Consider the following 16,124-nt stretch of genomic DNA (forward strand, 5'->3'; position numbering starts at 1 on the left):
GTAAATCCCAGTACCCAGGCTGTAAATCACAGTACCCAGGCTGTAGATCCCAGTTCCCAGGCTGTAAATCCCAGTGCCCATGATGTAAATCTTAGTATTCTGGATGTAAATCCCAGTACCCAGTATCTAAATCCCAGTACCCAGGCTGTAAATCCCAGTACCTAGGCTGTAAATCCCAGTTCCATCCATCCATCCATCCATCCATCCATCTTCTGCCGCTTATCCGGGGTCGGGTCGCGGGGGCAGCAGCCTAAGCAGGGAAGCCCAGACTTCCCTCTCCTCAGCCACATTTGCCAACTCTGCGGGGGGGATCCCGAGGCGTTCCCAGGCCAGCCGAGAGATGTAATCCCTCCAGCGTGTCCTGGGTCTTCCCCGGGGTCTCCTCCCCGAGGGACGTGCCTGGAACACCTCACCAGGGAGGCGTCCAGGAGGCATCCTGACCAGATGCCCGAGCCACCTCAACTGGTTCCTCTCGATGCGAAGGAGCAGCGGCTCTACTCTGAGCCCCTCCCGGATGACCGAGCTCCTCACCCTATCTCTAAGGGAGAGCCCGGCCACCCTGCGGAGGAAACTCATTTCAGCCGCCTGTATACGAGATCTCCTTCTTTCGGTCACGACCCACAGCTCATGACCATAGGTGAGGGTAGGAACGTAGATCGACTGATAAATCGAGAGCTTCGCCTTCTGGCTCAGCTCCTTCTTCACCACGATAGACCGGCGCAGAGCCCGCATTACTGCAGACGCCGCACCGATCCGTCTGTCGATCTCACGCTCCATCCTTCCCTCACTCGTGAACAAGACCCCGAGATAATTAAACTCCTCCACTTGAGGCAGGACCTGACTCCCGACCCGGAGAGGGCAATCCACCCTATTCCGGCTGAGGACCATGGTCTCAGATTTTGAAATGCTGATTCTCATCCCAGCCACTTCACACTCGGCCGCGAATCGCTCAAGCGAGAGCTGGAGATCACGACCAGACGAAGCCAACAGGACCACGTCATCTGCAAAAAGCAGGGACCCAATCCTGAGGCCACCAAGTCGGATCCCCTCAACCCCTCGGCTGCGCCTAGAAATTCTGTCCATATAAGTTATGAACAGAATCGGTGATAAAGGGCAGCCTTGGCGAGTCCAACCCTCACCGGAAACGAATCCGACTTACTACCGGCAATGCGGACCAAGCTCTGACACCTGTCGTACAGGGACCGGACAGCTCGTACAAGGGGGTCCGGTACCCCATACTCCCGGAGTACCCCCCACAGGAGCCCCCGGGGGACACGGTCGAATGCCTTCTCCAGGTCCACAAAGCACATGTAGACTGGTTGGGCAAACTCCCATGCCCCCTCCAGGACCCCAAAGAGGGTATAGAGCTGGTCCACTGTTCCGCGACCAGGACGAAAACCACACTGCTCCTCCTCAATCCGGGATTCGACTATCCGGCGGACCCTCCTCTCCAGGACCCCTGAATAGACCTTACCAGGGAGGCTGAGGAGTGTGATTCCCCTGTAATTGGAACACACCCTCCGGTCCCCCTTCTTAAAAAGGGGGACCACCACCCCAGTCTGCCAATCCAGCGGTACTGCCCCCGATGTCCACGCGATGCTGCAGAGGCGTGTCAGCCAGGACAGCCCCACAGCATCCAGAGCCTTAAGGAACTCCGGGCGGATCTCATCCACCCCCGGGGCCTTGCCGCCAAGGAGCTTTTTGACCACCTCAGCGACTTCAGCCCCAGAGATAGGAGAGTCCACCCCTGAGTCCACCAGCTCTGCTCCCTCATGGGAAGCCGTGTTGGTAGGATTGAGGAGGTCTTCGAAGTATTCCCTCCACCGACCCACAACGTCCCGAGTTGAGGTCAGCAGCTCCCCATCTCCACTGTACACAGTATTGATGGAGCACTGCTTCCTCCCCCTGAGCTGCCGGATGGTGGACCAGAATCTCCTCGAAGCCGTCCGGAAGTCTTTCTCCATGGCCTCGCCGAACTCCTCCCATGCCCAAGTTTTTGCCTCGGCAACGGCCGAAGCCGCATGCCGCTTAGCCCGTCGGTACCCATCAGCTGCCTCCAGAGTCCCACAGGCCAAGAAGGCCCGATAGGACTCCTTCTTCAGCTTGACAGCATCCCTCACTGCTGGTGTCCACCAACGAGTCCTGGGATTACCGCCACGACAGGCACCAACGACCTTGCAGCCACAGCTCCGGCTGGCCGCCTCAGCAATAGAGGCACGGAACACAGCCCATTCGGACTCAATGTCCCCCGCCTCACCCGGGACATGTTCGAAGCTCTGCTGAAGGTGGGAGTTGAAGCTCGCTCTGACAGGGGACTCAGCCAGACGTTCCCAGCAGACCCTCACAACACGTTTGGGCCTGCCAGCTCTGACCGGCTTCCTCCCCCACCATCTGAGCCAACTCACCACCAGGTGGTGATCAGTTGACAGCTCCGCCCCCCTCTTCACCCGAGTGTCCAAGGCATGTGGCCGCAGGTCCGACGATACGACTACAAAGTCGATCATTGAACTGCGGCCCAGGGAATCCTGATGCCAGGTGTACATATGGACACTCTTATGCTGGAACATGGTGTTCGTTATAGACAATCCATGACGAGCACAGAAGTCCAATAACAAAACACCATTTGGGTTCAGAGGGGGGGGACCATGCCTCCCAATCACTCCCCTCCAGGTCTCACTGTCATTGCCCACGTGAGCATTGAAGTCCCCCAGCAGAACAATGGAGTCCCCAGAAGGAGCACCCTCCAGCACTCCCTCCAAGGACCCCAGAAAGGGTGGGTACTCTGAACTGCTGTTTGGCGCATAAGCACAGACAACAGTCAGGACCCGTCCCCCCACCCGGAGGCGGAGGGAAACTACCCTTTCATCCACCGGGGTAAACCCCAACGTGCAGGCACCAAGCTGGGGGCTGATGAGAATGCCCACACCTGCTCGGCACCTCTCACCATGAGCAACTCCAGAGTGGAAGAAGGTCCAGCCCCTCTCGAGGGTACTGGTTCCAGAGCCCAAGCCATGCGTCGAGGTGAGTCCAACTATATCTAGTCGGAACCGCTCAACCTCGCGCACAAGCTCAGGCTCCTTCCCCACCAGAGAGGTGACGTTCCACGTCCCTAGAGCCAGCTTCTGCAGCCGGGGATCGGACCGCCAGGGTCCCCACCCCTTGCTGCCGCCCAGCTCACATTGCACCCGACCCCTACGGCTCCTCCCGCAGATGGTGAGCCCACGGGAGGTGGGGCCCATGTAACCCTTTCGGGCTGAGCCCGACCGGGCCCCATGGGCGAAGGCCCGGCCACCAGACGCTCGCTCTCGTACCCCGCCTCCAGGCCTGGCTCCAGAGGGGGGTCCCGGTAACCCGCGTCCGGGCAAGGGAACATTTATGCCCAGGTTTGTCATCGTCATAGGGGTCTAAGAGCCGTGCTTGGTCTGGTCCCTCCCCTAGACACCTGTTTGCCATGGGTGACCCTACCAGGGGCATAAAGCCCCCAACAACATAGCTGCTAGGATCTTCGGGACGCACAAACCCCTCCACCACGATAAGGTGACGGCTCAGGGAGAGGTAACTCCCAGTTCCCAGTATGTATATCCCAGTACCCAGGATGTAAATCCCAGTACCCAGGCTGTAAATCTCAGTGCCCAGGCTGTAAATCCCAGTACCCAGGCTGTAAATCCCAGTACGCAGGCTTTAAATCCCAGTACCCAGGATGTAAATCCCTGTACCCAGGCTGTAAATCCCAGTACCCAGGCTGCAAATCCCGGTACACAGGCTGTAAATCCCAGTACCCAGGTTTTAAATCCCAGATCCCAGGCTGTAAATCCCAGTACCCAGGCTTTAAATCCCACATCCCAGGGTTTAAATCCCCGTACCCAGTATGTAAATCCCAGTGCTCTGAATGTAAATCCTAGTACCCAGGATTTAAATCCCAGTGCCCATGATGTAATTCTCAGTATTCTGGATGTAAATCCCAGTACCCAGAATGTAAATCACAGTACCCAGGATGTAAATCCCAGTACCCAGGATGTAAATCCCAGTGCTCTGGATGTAAATTCCAGTACCCAGGATGTGAATCCCAGTACTCTGGATGTAAATCCCAGTCCCGAGGATGTAAATCCCTGTACCCAGGATGTAAATCCCAGTACTCTGGATGTAAATCCCAGTACCCAGGCTGTAAATCTCAGTGCCCAGGCTGTAAATCCCAGTACCCAGGCTGTAAATCCCAGTACGCAGGCTTTAAATCCCAGTACCCAGGATGTAAATCCCTGTACCCAGGCTGTAAATCCCAGTACCCAGGCTGCAAATCCCGGTACCCAGGCTGTAAATCCCAGTACCCAGGTTTTAAATCCCAGATCCCAGGCTGTAAATCCCAGTACCCAGGCTTTAAATCCCACATCCCAGGATGTAAATCCCAGTACCCAGGCTGTTAACCCCAGTACCAGGTTGTAAACCCCAATACCCAGGGTTTAAATCCCCATACCCAGTATGTAAATCCCAGTGCTCTGAATGTAAATCCTAGTACCCAGGATTTAAATCCCAGTGCCCATGATGTAATTCTCAGTATTCTGGATGTAAATCCCAGTACCCAGAATGTAAATCACAGTACCCAGGATGTAAATCCCAGTGCTCTGGATGTAAATTCCAGTACCCAGGATGTGAATCCCAGTACTCTGGATGTAAATCCCAGTCCCGAGGATGTAAATCCCTGTACCCAGGATGTAAATCCCAGTACTCTGGATGTAAATCCCAATACCCAGGATGTAAATCCCAGTACCCAGGCTTTAAATCCCAGTTCCCAGGCTGTTAATCCCAATACCCAGGCTGTAAAGCCCAGTACCCAGGCTGTAAATCCCAGTACGCAGCCTTTAAATCCCAGTACCCAGGCGTTAAATCCCAATTCACAGAATGTAAATCCCAGTGCCCAGTCTGTAAATCCCAGTACCCAGGATGTATATGCCATTTCCCAGGCTGTAAATCCCAGTTCCCAGGATGTAAATCCCAGTTCCCAGGCTGTAAATCCCAGTACACAGGATGTAGATCCCAGTATCCAGGATGTAAATCCCAGTACCCAGGATGTAAATCCCAGTATCCAGGATGTAAATCCCAGTATCCAGGCTTTAAATCCCATTTAACAGAATGTTAATCCCAGTACCCGGGCTGTAAATCCCAGTTCCCGGGCTGTAAATCCCAGTTCCTGGGCTGCAAATCCCGGTACCCAGGCTTTAAATCCCAGTTCCCAGGATGTAAATCCCAGTACTGAGGCTTTAAATCCCAGTACCCAGGATGTAAATGCCATTTCCCAGGCTGTAAATCCCAGTTCCCAGGATGTAAATCCCAGTTCCCAGGCTGTACATCCCAGTACACAGGATGTAAATCCCAGTACTCTGGATGTAAATCCCAGTATCCAGGCTGTAAATCCCAGTTCCCGGGCCGTAAATCCCAGTACCTGGGCTGCAAATCCCGGTACCCAGGCTGTAAAATCCCAGTTCCCAGGATGTAAATCCCAGTACTGAGGTTTTAAATCCCAGTACCCAGGATGTAAATGCCATTTCCCAGGCTGTAAATCCAAGTTCCCAGGATGTAAATCCCAGTTTCCAGGCTGTAAATCCCATTACACAGGATGTAAATCCCAGTACTCTGGATGTAAATCCCACATCCCAGGCTGTAAACCTCAGTACCCAGGATGTAGATCCCAGTATCCAGGATGTAAATCCCAGTACCCAGGATGTAAATCCCAGTACCCAGGCTTTAAATCCCAGTATCCAGGCTTTAAATCCCATTTAACAGAATGTTAATCCCAGTACCCAGGCTGTAAATCCCAGTTCCCGGGCCGTAAATCCCAGTACCTGGGCTGCAAATCCCGGTACCCAGGCTGTAAATCCCAGTACCCAGGATGTAAATCCCAGTACTGAGGCTTTAAATCCCAGTACCCAGGATGTAAATCCCAGTACTGAGGCTTTAAATCCCAGTACCCAGGATGTAAATCCCAGTACCCAGGCTGTAAATGCCAGTTCCCAGGCTGTAAATTCCAGTACCCAGGCTGCAAATCCCGGTACCCAGGCTGTAAATCACAGTACCCAGGCTGTAAATCCCAATACCGAGGCTGTAAATCACAGTACCCAGGCTGTAAATCCCAGTGCCCATGATGTAAATCTCAGTATTCTGGATCTAAATCCCAGTACCCAGAATCTAAATCCCAGTACCCAGGCTGTAAATCCCAGTGCCCAGGCTGTAAATCCCAGTTCCCAGGATGTAAATCCCAGTTCACAGAATGTAAATCCCAGTGCCTAGTCTGTGAATCCCAGTACCCAGAATGTAAATCCCAGTGCCCAGGCTGTAAATCCCAGTACCCAGAATGTAAATTCCAGTGCCCAGTCTGTAAATCCCAGTACCCAGGATGTAAATCCCAGTGCCCAGGCTGTAAATCCCAGTACCCAGGATGTAAATCCCAGTACTCTGGATGTAAATCCCAGTACCCAGGATGTAAATCCCAGTACCCAGGATGTAAATCCCAGTACTCTGGATGTAAATCCCAGTACTCTGGATGTAAATCCCAGTACCCAGGATGTAAATCCCAGTACCCAGGATGTAAATCCCAGTACCCAGGCTGTAAATCCCAGTACCCAGGATGTAAATCCCAGTACCCAGGATGTAAATCCCAGTACCCAGGATGTAAATCCCAGTACCCAGGCTGTAAATCCCAGTACCCAGGCTGTAAATCCCAGTTGGATCCGACCCAGACGGAGATGACACGTCTCAGATCTGTGTGTTGTTCTCTGCTTGTGTCCAGTGGCCTCTCAGATCCTCCAGACCTCCAGGTGCTCGGTCTCCTGTGAAAATTCCACCGTGGATGTGAAGCCGAGGAGAGTCTCCGTGGATTCTGCTGTGAAGTTCCAGGTAACGCTGCTGCACGAGGTCCCTGGGGTGGAAGGATCACTGGTCTGCTTTAAGAACAGAAACCAGCCAGTGTTCCCTTCCATCTATCACCAGTTCATCCATCCAGAGAAAACCAGTTTAATCCAGTCCTGAGATGCCTTCAGGGGCAGCGTGGAAAAGCCCACCTTATTCTGAGACCCTGGCATGTTCAGGTTTCCATCAGTCTCCTCCTCCTCTGCCTCCCTGGAGGCTTCCTCCTGTCCAGCAGCAAACTGGTGCTGCAGGACACTTTAAACTGGTTTCACCTTCAGGCCATCGGCCTGATGGTTTCTTCCCGACCGTGAACGACAGACGCCGCTGGTTTTTGAGTCGTACGAGTCCGTCGGCTCTGAAACGGCTCGTGTGGGGACTCCGTGGAATGGAACGTAGTGAGCTGATGGAGGAAGAAGGAAGCAGGCAGCGGTCTGCTCCATTTGCTGCCCAGGTGACCCTGCGGCAGGCGGGTGGGAGGGGTTTCAGTGGATGACCCGCTCAGTTCGCTCGCTTTGCAGATGAAAATGTTCCAACCGGAGAGAAATTTCTGCCGTCATTTACTTATTTGTACGATCCATTCCTTCGTGAAAGCTCTGTGCCACCCCCACGCTCTCGCCTCGCGACTCGTCCTCACCTCTCCTGGGTCATCCCCGCTGATGGGGAGGGAGCGGACCCAGTAAAAAGTCCTGTTCATGGCGTCTCGGACTCCTGAACCTTGTAGTTCAGGGGTTTTGTGTGAACGAGCATCCCCGACCTCCTATGACCTGCTGGGTGTTTCCTTCTTCTTCATTGTTTCGAAGGCGTTTAGCGGGCTCGGAGGACTAGAGATCAGCTGTGGGACAGAACCGTCACGTGTTAGGTCTTCTCTGCCACATAAAACATCTTATGTTCCCTGTTGTACTGGGAACACACCCCACTGTCCATGTGGAGATCCTGTGGTCTCCAGGGGGGTCCAGCTCCGCTCCTCCAGGGCCACAATCCTGCAGGTTTTCCATGTATCCCTGCTCCAACACACCTGACTCAAACTAATCCGTCGTTGTGGCTGTTGGATCCATTAAATGGGGCCAGGTGTGTTGGAGCAGAGATACCTGGAAAACCTGCAGGACTGTGGCCCTCTTGGACCGACCTTGGACCCCCCTGCTGTAATCTGACGTTAAGTTCATGACCGCTAACGACGGTGTTGGGTCTGGGACCACCTGCTCCCAGTTCCATGGCTCGGACAGTAAATCCAACATCCTGTCACCTCAGATGGAGCAGCAGCAGGAATGTTGCCGGAGCGGTGGCCTTGGATGATGAGCTTGTCGTCGTAACCTGGCAACGGCAAGATGAAATGAACGGTGTAGATAATGTGGAGAAGGTCTGAAGCCTGAGTAGCTCCAGCATGTTCTGGTTTCATCTGAGAGCTGGTGGAGGCGCATCATGGCTGATTCCTTCACACTACCCGGAAGGTCGACCTGCCTTTCCTCTGAGTTTTATACTTGGCTTTTCTTCTGGGAACTTAGAGCAAAATTATTTCTCATATACCTGGCTTTGACTGTATAATCTGATAATTAAATCTAAAAAAACACAATCTAAATCTTCCTTGTGCCTACCAGCAGCTCCCCCCTTCTGATCCTCTTCTGTTTCGTTGTTGTAGATCAACATTGATGTTTCCAGAAAGGATCTGGACGTGTTCAACATCCCTCCTTCCCTGCCAGAGGACCGACTGAAGGACCGACTGGAGGTCAGCTTTTCCAAGCCCAGCATGGGAGGAGGGGAGGTGGAGAAGGTGGACTATGACAAGACATCAGGGACAGCACGCATCAGCTTTCTACACCCTGGAGGTAAAACTCACACTTCTGGTTTAACTTCCACAAGGCCGACCAGCAGGAACTTTTCACACATCCGTCGCTCCATCAGGGTTAAGGGTTTGTCCAGTATCCAAATCCAAAACCAGTCCAGGGTCCATACACCGGGTTGACTAACGAGGGGAAGAGAAAAGGGAAAAACGCCGGTTCTCGGGAGAAGGAGGAACAGGGCAGGAATGCTGCGGGATCTAGAACGTTCATGTAGGCTGGAAACTGAGTTCATCTGACGATCTGGCAACCTACAGTCCTGGGCTGCTTAAATAGAGGGAGGCTCAGGTGGAAACCATCAGCTCATCAGCACAGGAGGATGCCTTCAGGGACAATCTGCTTCAAACACAGCCTGTTTTTACAGCAGCTAGCGGTGATGCTAACACAGCTTGTGTAGGATCATTTATTATATACCGTTGGCATATAATTATATTAACCAATATAAATCCCATATAGAGCCATTAAAAATGTATTTTCAATGGATGAAAAGTTAATAAATACACACAAAAAATATATATATATAGCCTAGCTAGAGGGAAACGTTTATTTTTATTTGCATTTCCTGCATTAAAATGTTTAGAGCTTTATGTTTTTATGTCAGCTTTTAAGGAATCTGTAGTAAGTGACCAATTCATAAATGAGCCTTTTTATGAGTGTTGTTAAACTGTTATAACATGACTTCAAGTCAAACAGAAACAGTCCAATATGTAGGATTAAACAGCTGCGTTTCACGGCACGACGCGGAGTCTAGGCATCGTCATCAGCATGGTCCCACACTGGAAACATTTCATAACAAATGTTTATTTCCGTTCCTTTTTTTCTTTTCTGTTTTTAACTACAAAACTCACTAAATATACTGAAGTAGGTTATAGGAACTACTTTATGTTGGCTTCTATAGTTTCTATGTCAAACAGCTGTTAAGTAACGTTTCTCTCATTCACCTGTCAAAAATCAGCTGATCTGAACCAGCTGATTAACGTGTTGCTATAGCAACACCTGTAACAGAATGATAAGACAGTAAGTTAACTTGTCCATCTATCAGTGACCATGGTGTAGATGATATGATTGTGTCATCCCACCCCCCCTTTTATCACATGCAAGTGAAGAGACACAGGTGTAATTATTTGTAAAGTTCTATGTTACACACTCTATACACCGAAATCGTCTTAAAGGTTAATTAATTACACAGTAGCTAAATATTGTACATATGGCTCTTTATTATATAAAGTACTTTCCTCATGTTAGTAGAGATCCATGTAATCACAGCCCCCCCCCCTCGGGGCTGTGGTGTGCGTCCCTGATTTTTTTGACAGGTGGCAACCCTCGTGGTTTGATGCCTAGCCACATATTGTGAAAGACGCGTGTAACGTGTCATCATCATGTCACGTGTGTGTGTGTGTGTGTGTGTGTGTGTGTGTGTGTGTGTGTGTGTGTGTGTGTGTGTAGTTGCTGAGCAGCTGGCCATGAGAGGAAAGTACAAGATCCATCTGGACTCTGATGTTAAAGTGAAAGTTGGTCCTGCGTACAGATACCAGTTGAACAAGTTTCAGGTAAGTTGCATCATTTAAAGATCCCATTAGTGACTGCACATCTGTTCTAAAAGATTTTTAGATAATTAAAGCAGTTTGTGTGAGTAAAATAATTTATCTTCATGTGTGGTGAGATAAATTTACATTTGTGTTTAAAAAAAAAAAATTTTAAAAAAGAAAATAAAGCGATAAAGATCTGCTTCTTGCGGGACCGAAAGGTAAAACATTGATCTTATATTTATTAACTAACATTTGAACAATACATGACAGATAACATCACGTCATGAGCATTAAAACATCTCATAAATCGTGTCTAACTGCTGGTATATTTTTATTAAAATGATCTTTCAATAATTCAATTTTTGGCACTTTATAGTACCGGTTTGCATTTAATTCATTTCATCAGTTCAATGAAATTCAGTATAATTAAGATTAGTCCATCCATCCATCTATCTATTTTCATCCATCCATCCGGGGTCGGGTCGCAGGGGCAGCAGCCTAAGCAGGGAGGCCCAGACTTCCCTCTCCCCAGCCACATTTGCCAACTCTGCGGGGGGGATCCCGAGGCGTTCCCAGGCCAGCCGAGACATATAATCCCTCCAGCGTGTCCTGGGTCTTCCCCGGGGTCTCCTCCCAGAGGGACGTGCCTGGAACACCTCACCAGGGAGGTCCAGGAGGCATCCTGACCAGATGCCTGAGCCACCTCAACTGGTTCCTCTCGATGCGAAGGAGCAGCGGCTCTACTCTGAGCCCCTCCCGGATGACCGAGCTCCTCACCCTATCTCTAAGGGAGAACCCGGCCACCCTGCGGAGGAAACTCATTTCAGCCGCCTGTATACGAGATCTCCTTCTTTCGGTCACGACCCACAGCTCATGACCATAGGTGAGGGTAGGAACGTAGATCGACTGGTAAATGGAGAGCTTCGCCTTCTGGCTCAGCTCCTTCTTCACCATGACAGACCGGCGCAGAGTCCGCATTACTGCAGACGCCGCACCGATCCGTCTGTCCATCTCACGCTCCATCCTTCCCTCACTCGTGAACAAGACCCCGAGATATTTAAACTCCTCCACCTGAGGCAGGACCTGACCCCCGACCCGGAGAGGGCAATCCACCCTATTCCGGCTGAGGACCATGGTCTCAGATTTGGAGGTGCTGATTCTCATCCCAGCCGCTTCACACTCGGCCGCGAATCGCTCAAGCGAGAGCTGGAGATCACGACCAGACGAAGCCAACAGGACCACGTCATCTGCAATAAGCAGAGACCCAATCCTGAGGCCACCAAGTTGGATCCCCTCAACACCTCGGCTGCACCTAGAAATTCTGTTCATATAAGTTATGAACAGAATCGGTGATAAAGGGCAGCCTTGGCGGAGTCCAACCCTCACCGGAAACGAATCCGACTTACTACCGGCAATGCGGACCAAGCTCTGACACCTGTCGTACAGGGACCGGACAGCTCGTACAAGGGGGTCCGGTACCCCATACTCCCGGAGTACCCCCCACAGGAGCCCCCGGGGGACACGGTCGAATGCCTTCTCCAGGTCCACAAAACACATGTAGACTGGTTGGGCAAACTCCCATGCCCCCTCCAGGACCCCAAAGAGGGTATAGAGCTGGTCCACTGTTCCGCGACCAGGACGAAAACCACACTGCTCCTCCTCAATCCGGGATTCGACTATCCGGTGGACCCTCCTCTCCAGGACCCCTGAATAGACCTTACCAGGGAGGCTGAGGAGTGTGATTCCCCTGTAACTGGAACACACCCTCCACCACCCCAGTCTGCCAATCCAGCGGTACTGCCCCCGATGTCCACGCGATGCTGCAGAGGCGTGTCAGCCAGGACAGCCCCACAGCATCCAGAGCCTTAAGGAACTCCGGGCGGATCTCATCCACCCCCGGGGCCTTGCTGCCAAAGAGCTTTTTGACCACCTCAGCGACTTCAGCCCCAGAGATAGGAGAGTCCACCCCTGAGTCCACCAGCTCTGCTCCCTCATGGGAAGACGTGTTGGTAGGATTGAGGAGGTCTTCGAAGTATTCCTTCCACCGACCCACAACGTCCCGAGTTGAGGTCAGCAGCTCCCCACCTCCACTGTACACAGTATTGATGGAGCACTGCTTCCCCCTCCTGAGCCGCCGGATGGTGGACCAGAATCACCTCGAAGCCGTCCGGAAGTCTTTCTCCATGACCTCGCCGAACTCCTCCCATGCCCAAGTTTTTGCCTCGGCAACAGCCGAAGCCGCATGCCGCTTAGCCCGCCGGTACCCATCAGCTGCCTCCAGAGTCCCACAGGCCAAGAAGGCCCGATAGGACTCCTTCTTCAGCTTGACGGCATCCCTCACTGCTGGTGTCCACCAACGAGTCCTGGGATTACCGCCACGACAGGCACCAACGACCTTACAGCCACAGCTGTAAGGTCGCTGACCTTACAGCTGTGGCTGTAAGGTCAGCGACCTTACGCCTCAGCAATAGAGGCACGGAACACAGCCCATTCGGACTCAATGTCCCCCGCCTCACTCGGGACATGGTTGAAGCTCTGCTGAAGGTGGGAGTTGAAGCTCGCTCTGACGGGGGACTCTGCCAGACGTTCCCAGCAGACCCTCACAACACGTTTGGGTCTGCCAGATCTGACCGGCTTCCTCCCCCACCATCTGAGCCAACTCACCACCAGGTGGTGATCAGTTGAAGCTCCGCCCCCCTCTTCACCCGAGTGTCCAAGGCATGTGGCCGCAGGTCCGACGATACGACTACAAAGACCATCATCAAACTGTGGCCCAGAGAGTCCACATGCCAGGTGTACACATAAACACTTTTATGTTCAAATATGGTGTTTGTATGGGCAATCTATACAGAAATCTATACAATCTGTTCAGAAGTCCAACAAAAAAAACACCATGTGGGTTTGGGGGGGGGGGGGGGACCATGCCTCCCAATCAGTCTCCTCCAAGTCTCACTGTATTTGCTTATGTGAGCATTGAAGTTCCCCTACAGAACAAGAAAATGCCCACACCTGCTCGGCGCCTCTCACCATGAGCAACTCCAGAGTGGAAGAAGGTCCAGCCCCTCTCGAGGGTTCTGGTTCCAGAGCCCAAGCCATGCGTCGAGGTGAGTCCAACTATATCTAGCCGGAACCGCTCAACCTCGCGCACAAGCTCAGGCTCCTTCCCCACCAGAGAGGTGACGTTCCACGTCCCTAGAGCCAGCTTCTGCAGCCGGGGATCGGACCGCCAGGGTCCCCGCCCCTTGCTGCCGCCCAGCTCACATTGCACCCGACCCCTACGGCTCCTCCCACAGATGGTGAGCCCACGGGAGGTGGGGCCCATGTAACCCTTTCGGGCTGAGCCCGACCGGGCCCCATGGGCGAAGGCTCAGCCACCAGACGCTCGCTCTCGTACCCCGCCTCCAGGCCTGGCTCCAGAGGGGGCTCTGGTGACCCGCGTCATGGCAAGGGTACATCCTTCCCAATGGTTGTCATTATCATAGGGATCTCTAAGCCGCACTTGGTCTGGTCCCTCCCCTTGACATGTTTGCTATGGGTGACCCTACCAGGGGCATAAAGACATCTTTATTATCCAACTAACTGGTTTGATCAAGTATATCGGGGTATCATCTGCATAGTAATGGAAGTTCATACCATGCCACTGTTTAATATTAATACAATGTGACAAATATCAGTCCAAGTGCAGAACCCTGTGGAACTCCATGACATGCTCCAGACAACATTTGTTTCCACAAACTGACGGTTAATTATGACTTAAACAAGCTGAATGTGCTTTCTTTGATCAAGGGTTGAGGCAGTCCGGTCCTTGAGGGCTACTGGCCTTTATAAATGTTCATACCTGAGAATTTGAGGAGGACATTCTCTTTACTTGACTGAATAATGTTTGCTCTCATTTTCAGACATTTAGTTGCTCCACAAAGCGAACTGTCCTTATTGATGATGTTGAGGATGTGGAGGATGAGGAAGACCTGCAGGATCACCTTGAAATTCATTTTCAGAAGCCAAGTAACGGTGGTGGTGAGATTGAGAACATCAGGTACATCTCTGAAGGGAAGGCTTTGCAGGCTTTCTTCTGCGAGGACCAGGTGGACAACTAAGTCCAACCAGCGTGTGTTCAGAAAGAATCAGGATCCTCATTTAACCTTCCTCTGATTGTTAGAAAATCACGTTTGAAATGTAACTGAAGGGGCTCTGAAACAAGCGTGTTTACCTGCTATATATTTCATGTTATACCTCTTATAGCTACATTTGTTATATATTTCATTCTTATCATGATCAGAACATAGAAATTAGATTGAAAGTTTCTTGATGGTAATTGAGTGCATGTTTCTCAACATTGATAAATGGACAAGTGTCTTTATAAAAGTCTGAGTTTCCTTAAAGCAATATTACCGTAATATCAGTGTGGCTATCGGGCTGTAGTTGGGTTAAACATGGTGGTTGTAAAAATCAGTTTTCTGTATCACGAAGCATAATAAATGAAGGAGGGAGAACTTCCTAAACTGTGTGTAACTGGGCTTTTTTTCTGGACAGTCCAACAACAATTTGGCTTCATGTGACAAGAAGTATCTGCAATACTCTGCTTAAGACAAAATGTTTTGATAAAAAAGCTGATGGAGGTGGTGAGAAAGTATGAACATGTTTACAACATGTGGTATTTAAACACAGACGCAGCAACGTGCACAACCCGCTCTGCCATGGACAAAGTCTCTCATTATGTATGAAATAATGGGGTTCATTGCACATAAAAACAGACCTGGTTGCCCTCAGTGATCCCTCCCCGCTGCAGACGAAGCTTCTCGTGGAGGATGAACCAGGCGAACTCCTACTGGTCCTGAGGGGTGTTCCACCAACGTAGTGAAAGAAAGCCAGGCTGTACTGGGAAAGTCTCGCTTGAACTAACACCATCTCCACATTAAGTCGTACCACTAACGCTTCAGTTGCTGATTCCAGCAAGACTTCCAAAGCCTGGAAATATCTGAGTTGCAGAGGAACGCTGTGGAAGCCCGAGTGGATGATGGAAAAGACGAGAGCTGGTACTTTCTCTACAGCAGAACAGACGATGGAGCTGTACAAGGACTTTAGTGTGTTCTGTGCTGGAAAAATCTTTGTGGATGTGAAATGATGTCGAGTCGGAAACGGTCTTTGTTGGTTTTTATTCACACAGGTGATACATGTATATCAGTACATGCAGAGAGATTTCTGGAAAAAATCACCAGTTTCTATAGTTTTCTAAAACTCCTCCTTCGTAGCTGGGCAGATCACAGAAGACGTTCATTCTCTCTTGTTCAGAACTAAACTGAGCTCACTAGGCAACAATCACCCACTCCATAACCTTTAACTTCTAACCTTTAACCTCTGACCTTTAACCTCTAACTTCTAACCTTTAACCTCTGACCTTTAACCTCTAACTTCTAACCATTAACCTCTGACCTTTAACCTCTAACTTCTAACCTTTAACCTCTGACCTTTAACCTCTAACTTCTAACCATTAACCTCTGACCTTTAACCTCTAACTTCTAACCTTTAACCTCTAACCTCTAACCTTCAACCTCTGACCTTTAACCTCTAACTTCTAACCTTTAACCTCTAACTTCTAACCTTTAACCTCTAACTTCTAACCTTTAACCTCTGACCTTTAACCTCTAACTACTAACCTTTAACCTCTGACCTTTAACCTCTAACTTCTAACCTTTAACCTCTGACCTTTAACCTCTAACTTCTAACCATTAACCTCTGACCTTTAACCTCTAACTTCTAACCTTTAACCTCTAACTTCTAACCTTTAACCTCTGACCTTTAACCTCTAACTTCTAACCTTTAACCTCTGACCTTTAACCTCTAACTTCTAACCTTTAAC

The 16,124-nt window shown here is 50.8% G+C and overlaps 1 protein-coding gene across 1 annotated transcript in view; it reads left to right on the forward strand.

Annotated features, from left to right (window-relative positions):
* The window catches only part of nmi (N-myc (and STAT) interactor), a 104,903-nt gene extending 90,173 nt beyond the window's left edge, over window positions 1–14,730 (forward strand). Inside the window, exons 6-9 of the mRNA XM_079253878.1 lie at window positions 6,782–6,888; window positions 8,537–8,723; window positions 10,182–10,285; window positions 14,164–14,730. Coding sequence (XP_079110004.1) covers window positions 6,782–6,888; window positions 8,537–8,723; window positions 10,182–10,285; window positions 14,164–14,361 — 596 coding nt within the window. The 3' untranslated portion in view covers window positions 14,362–14,730. The remainder of the gene's footprint in view (window positions 1–6,781; window positions 6,889–8,536; window positions 8,724–10,181; window positions 10,286–14,163) is intronic.
* Window positions 14,731–16,124: the final 1,394 nt, after the last annotated feature.

This window comes from Telmatherina bonti, assembly GCF_933228915.1.
Source record: "Telmatherina bonti genome assembly, chromosome: 15".
In the NCBI taxonomy this organism is placed as follows: domain Eukaryota; kingdom Metazoa; phylum Chordata; class Actinopteri; order Atheriniformes; family Telmatherinidae; genus Telmatherina; species Telmatherina bonti.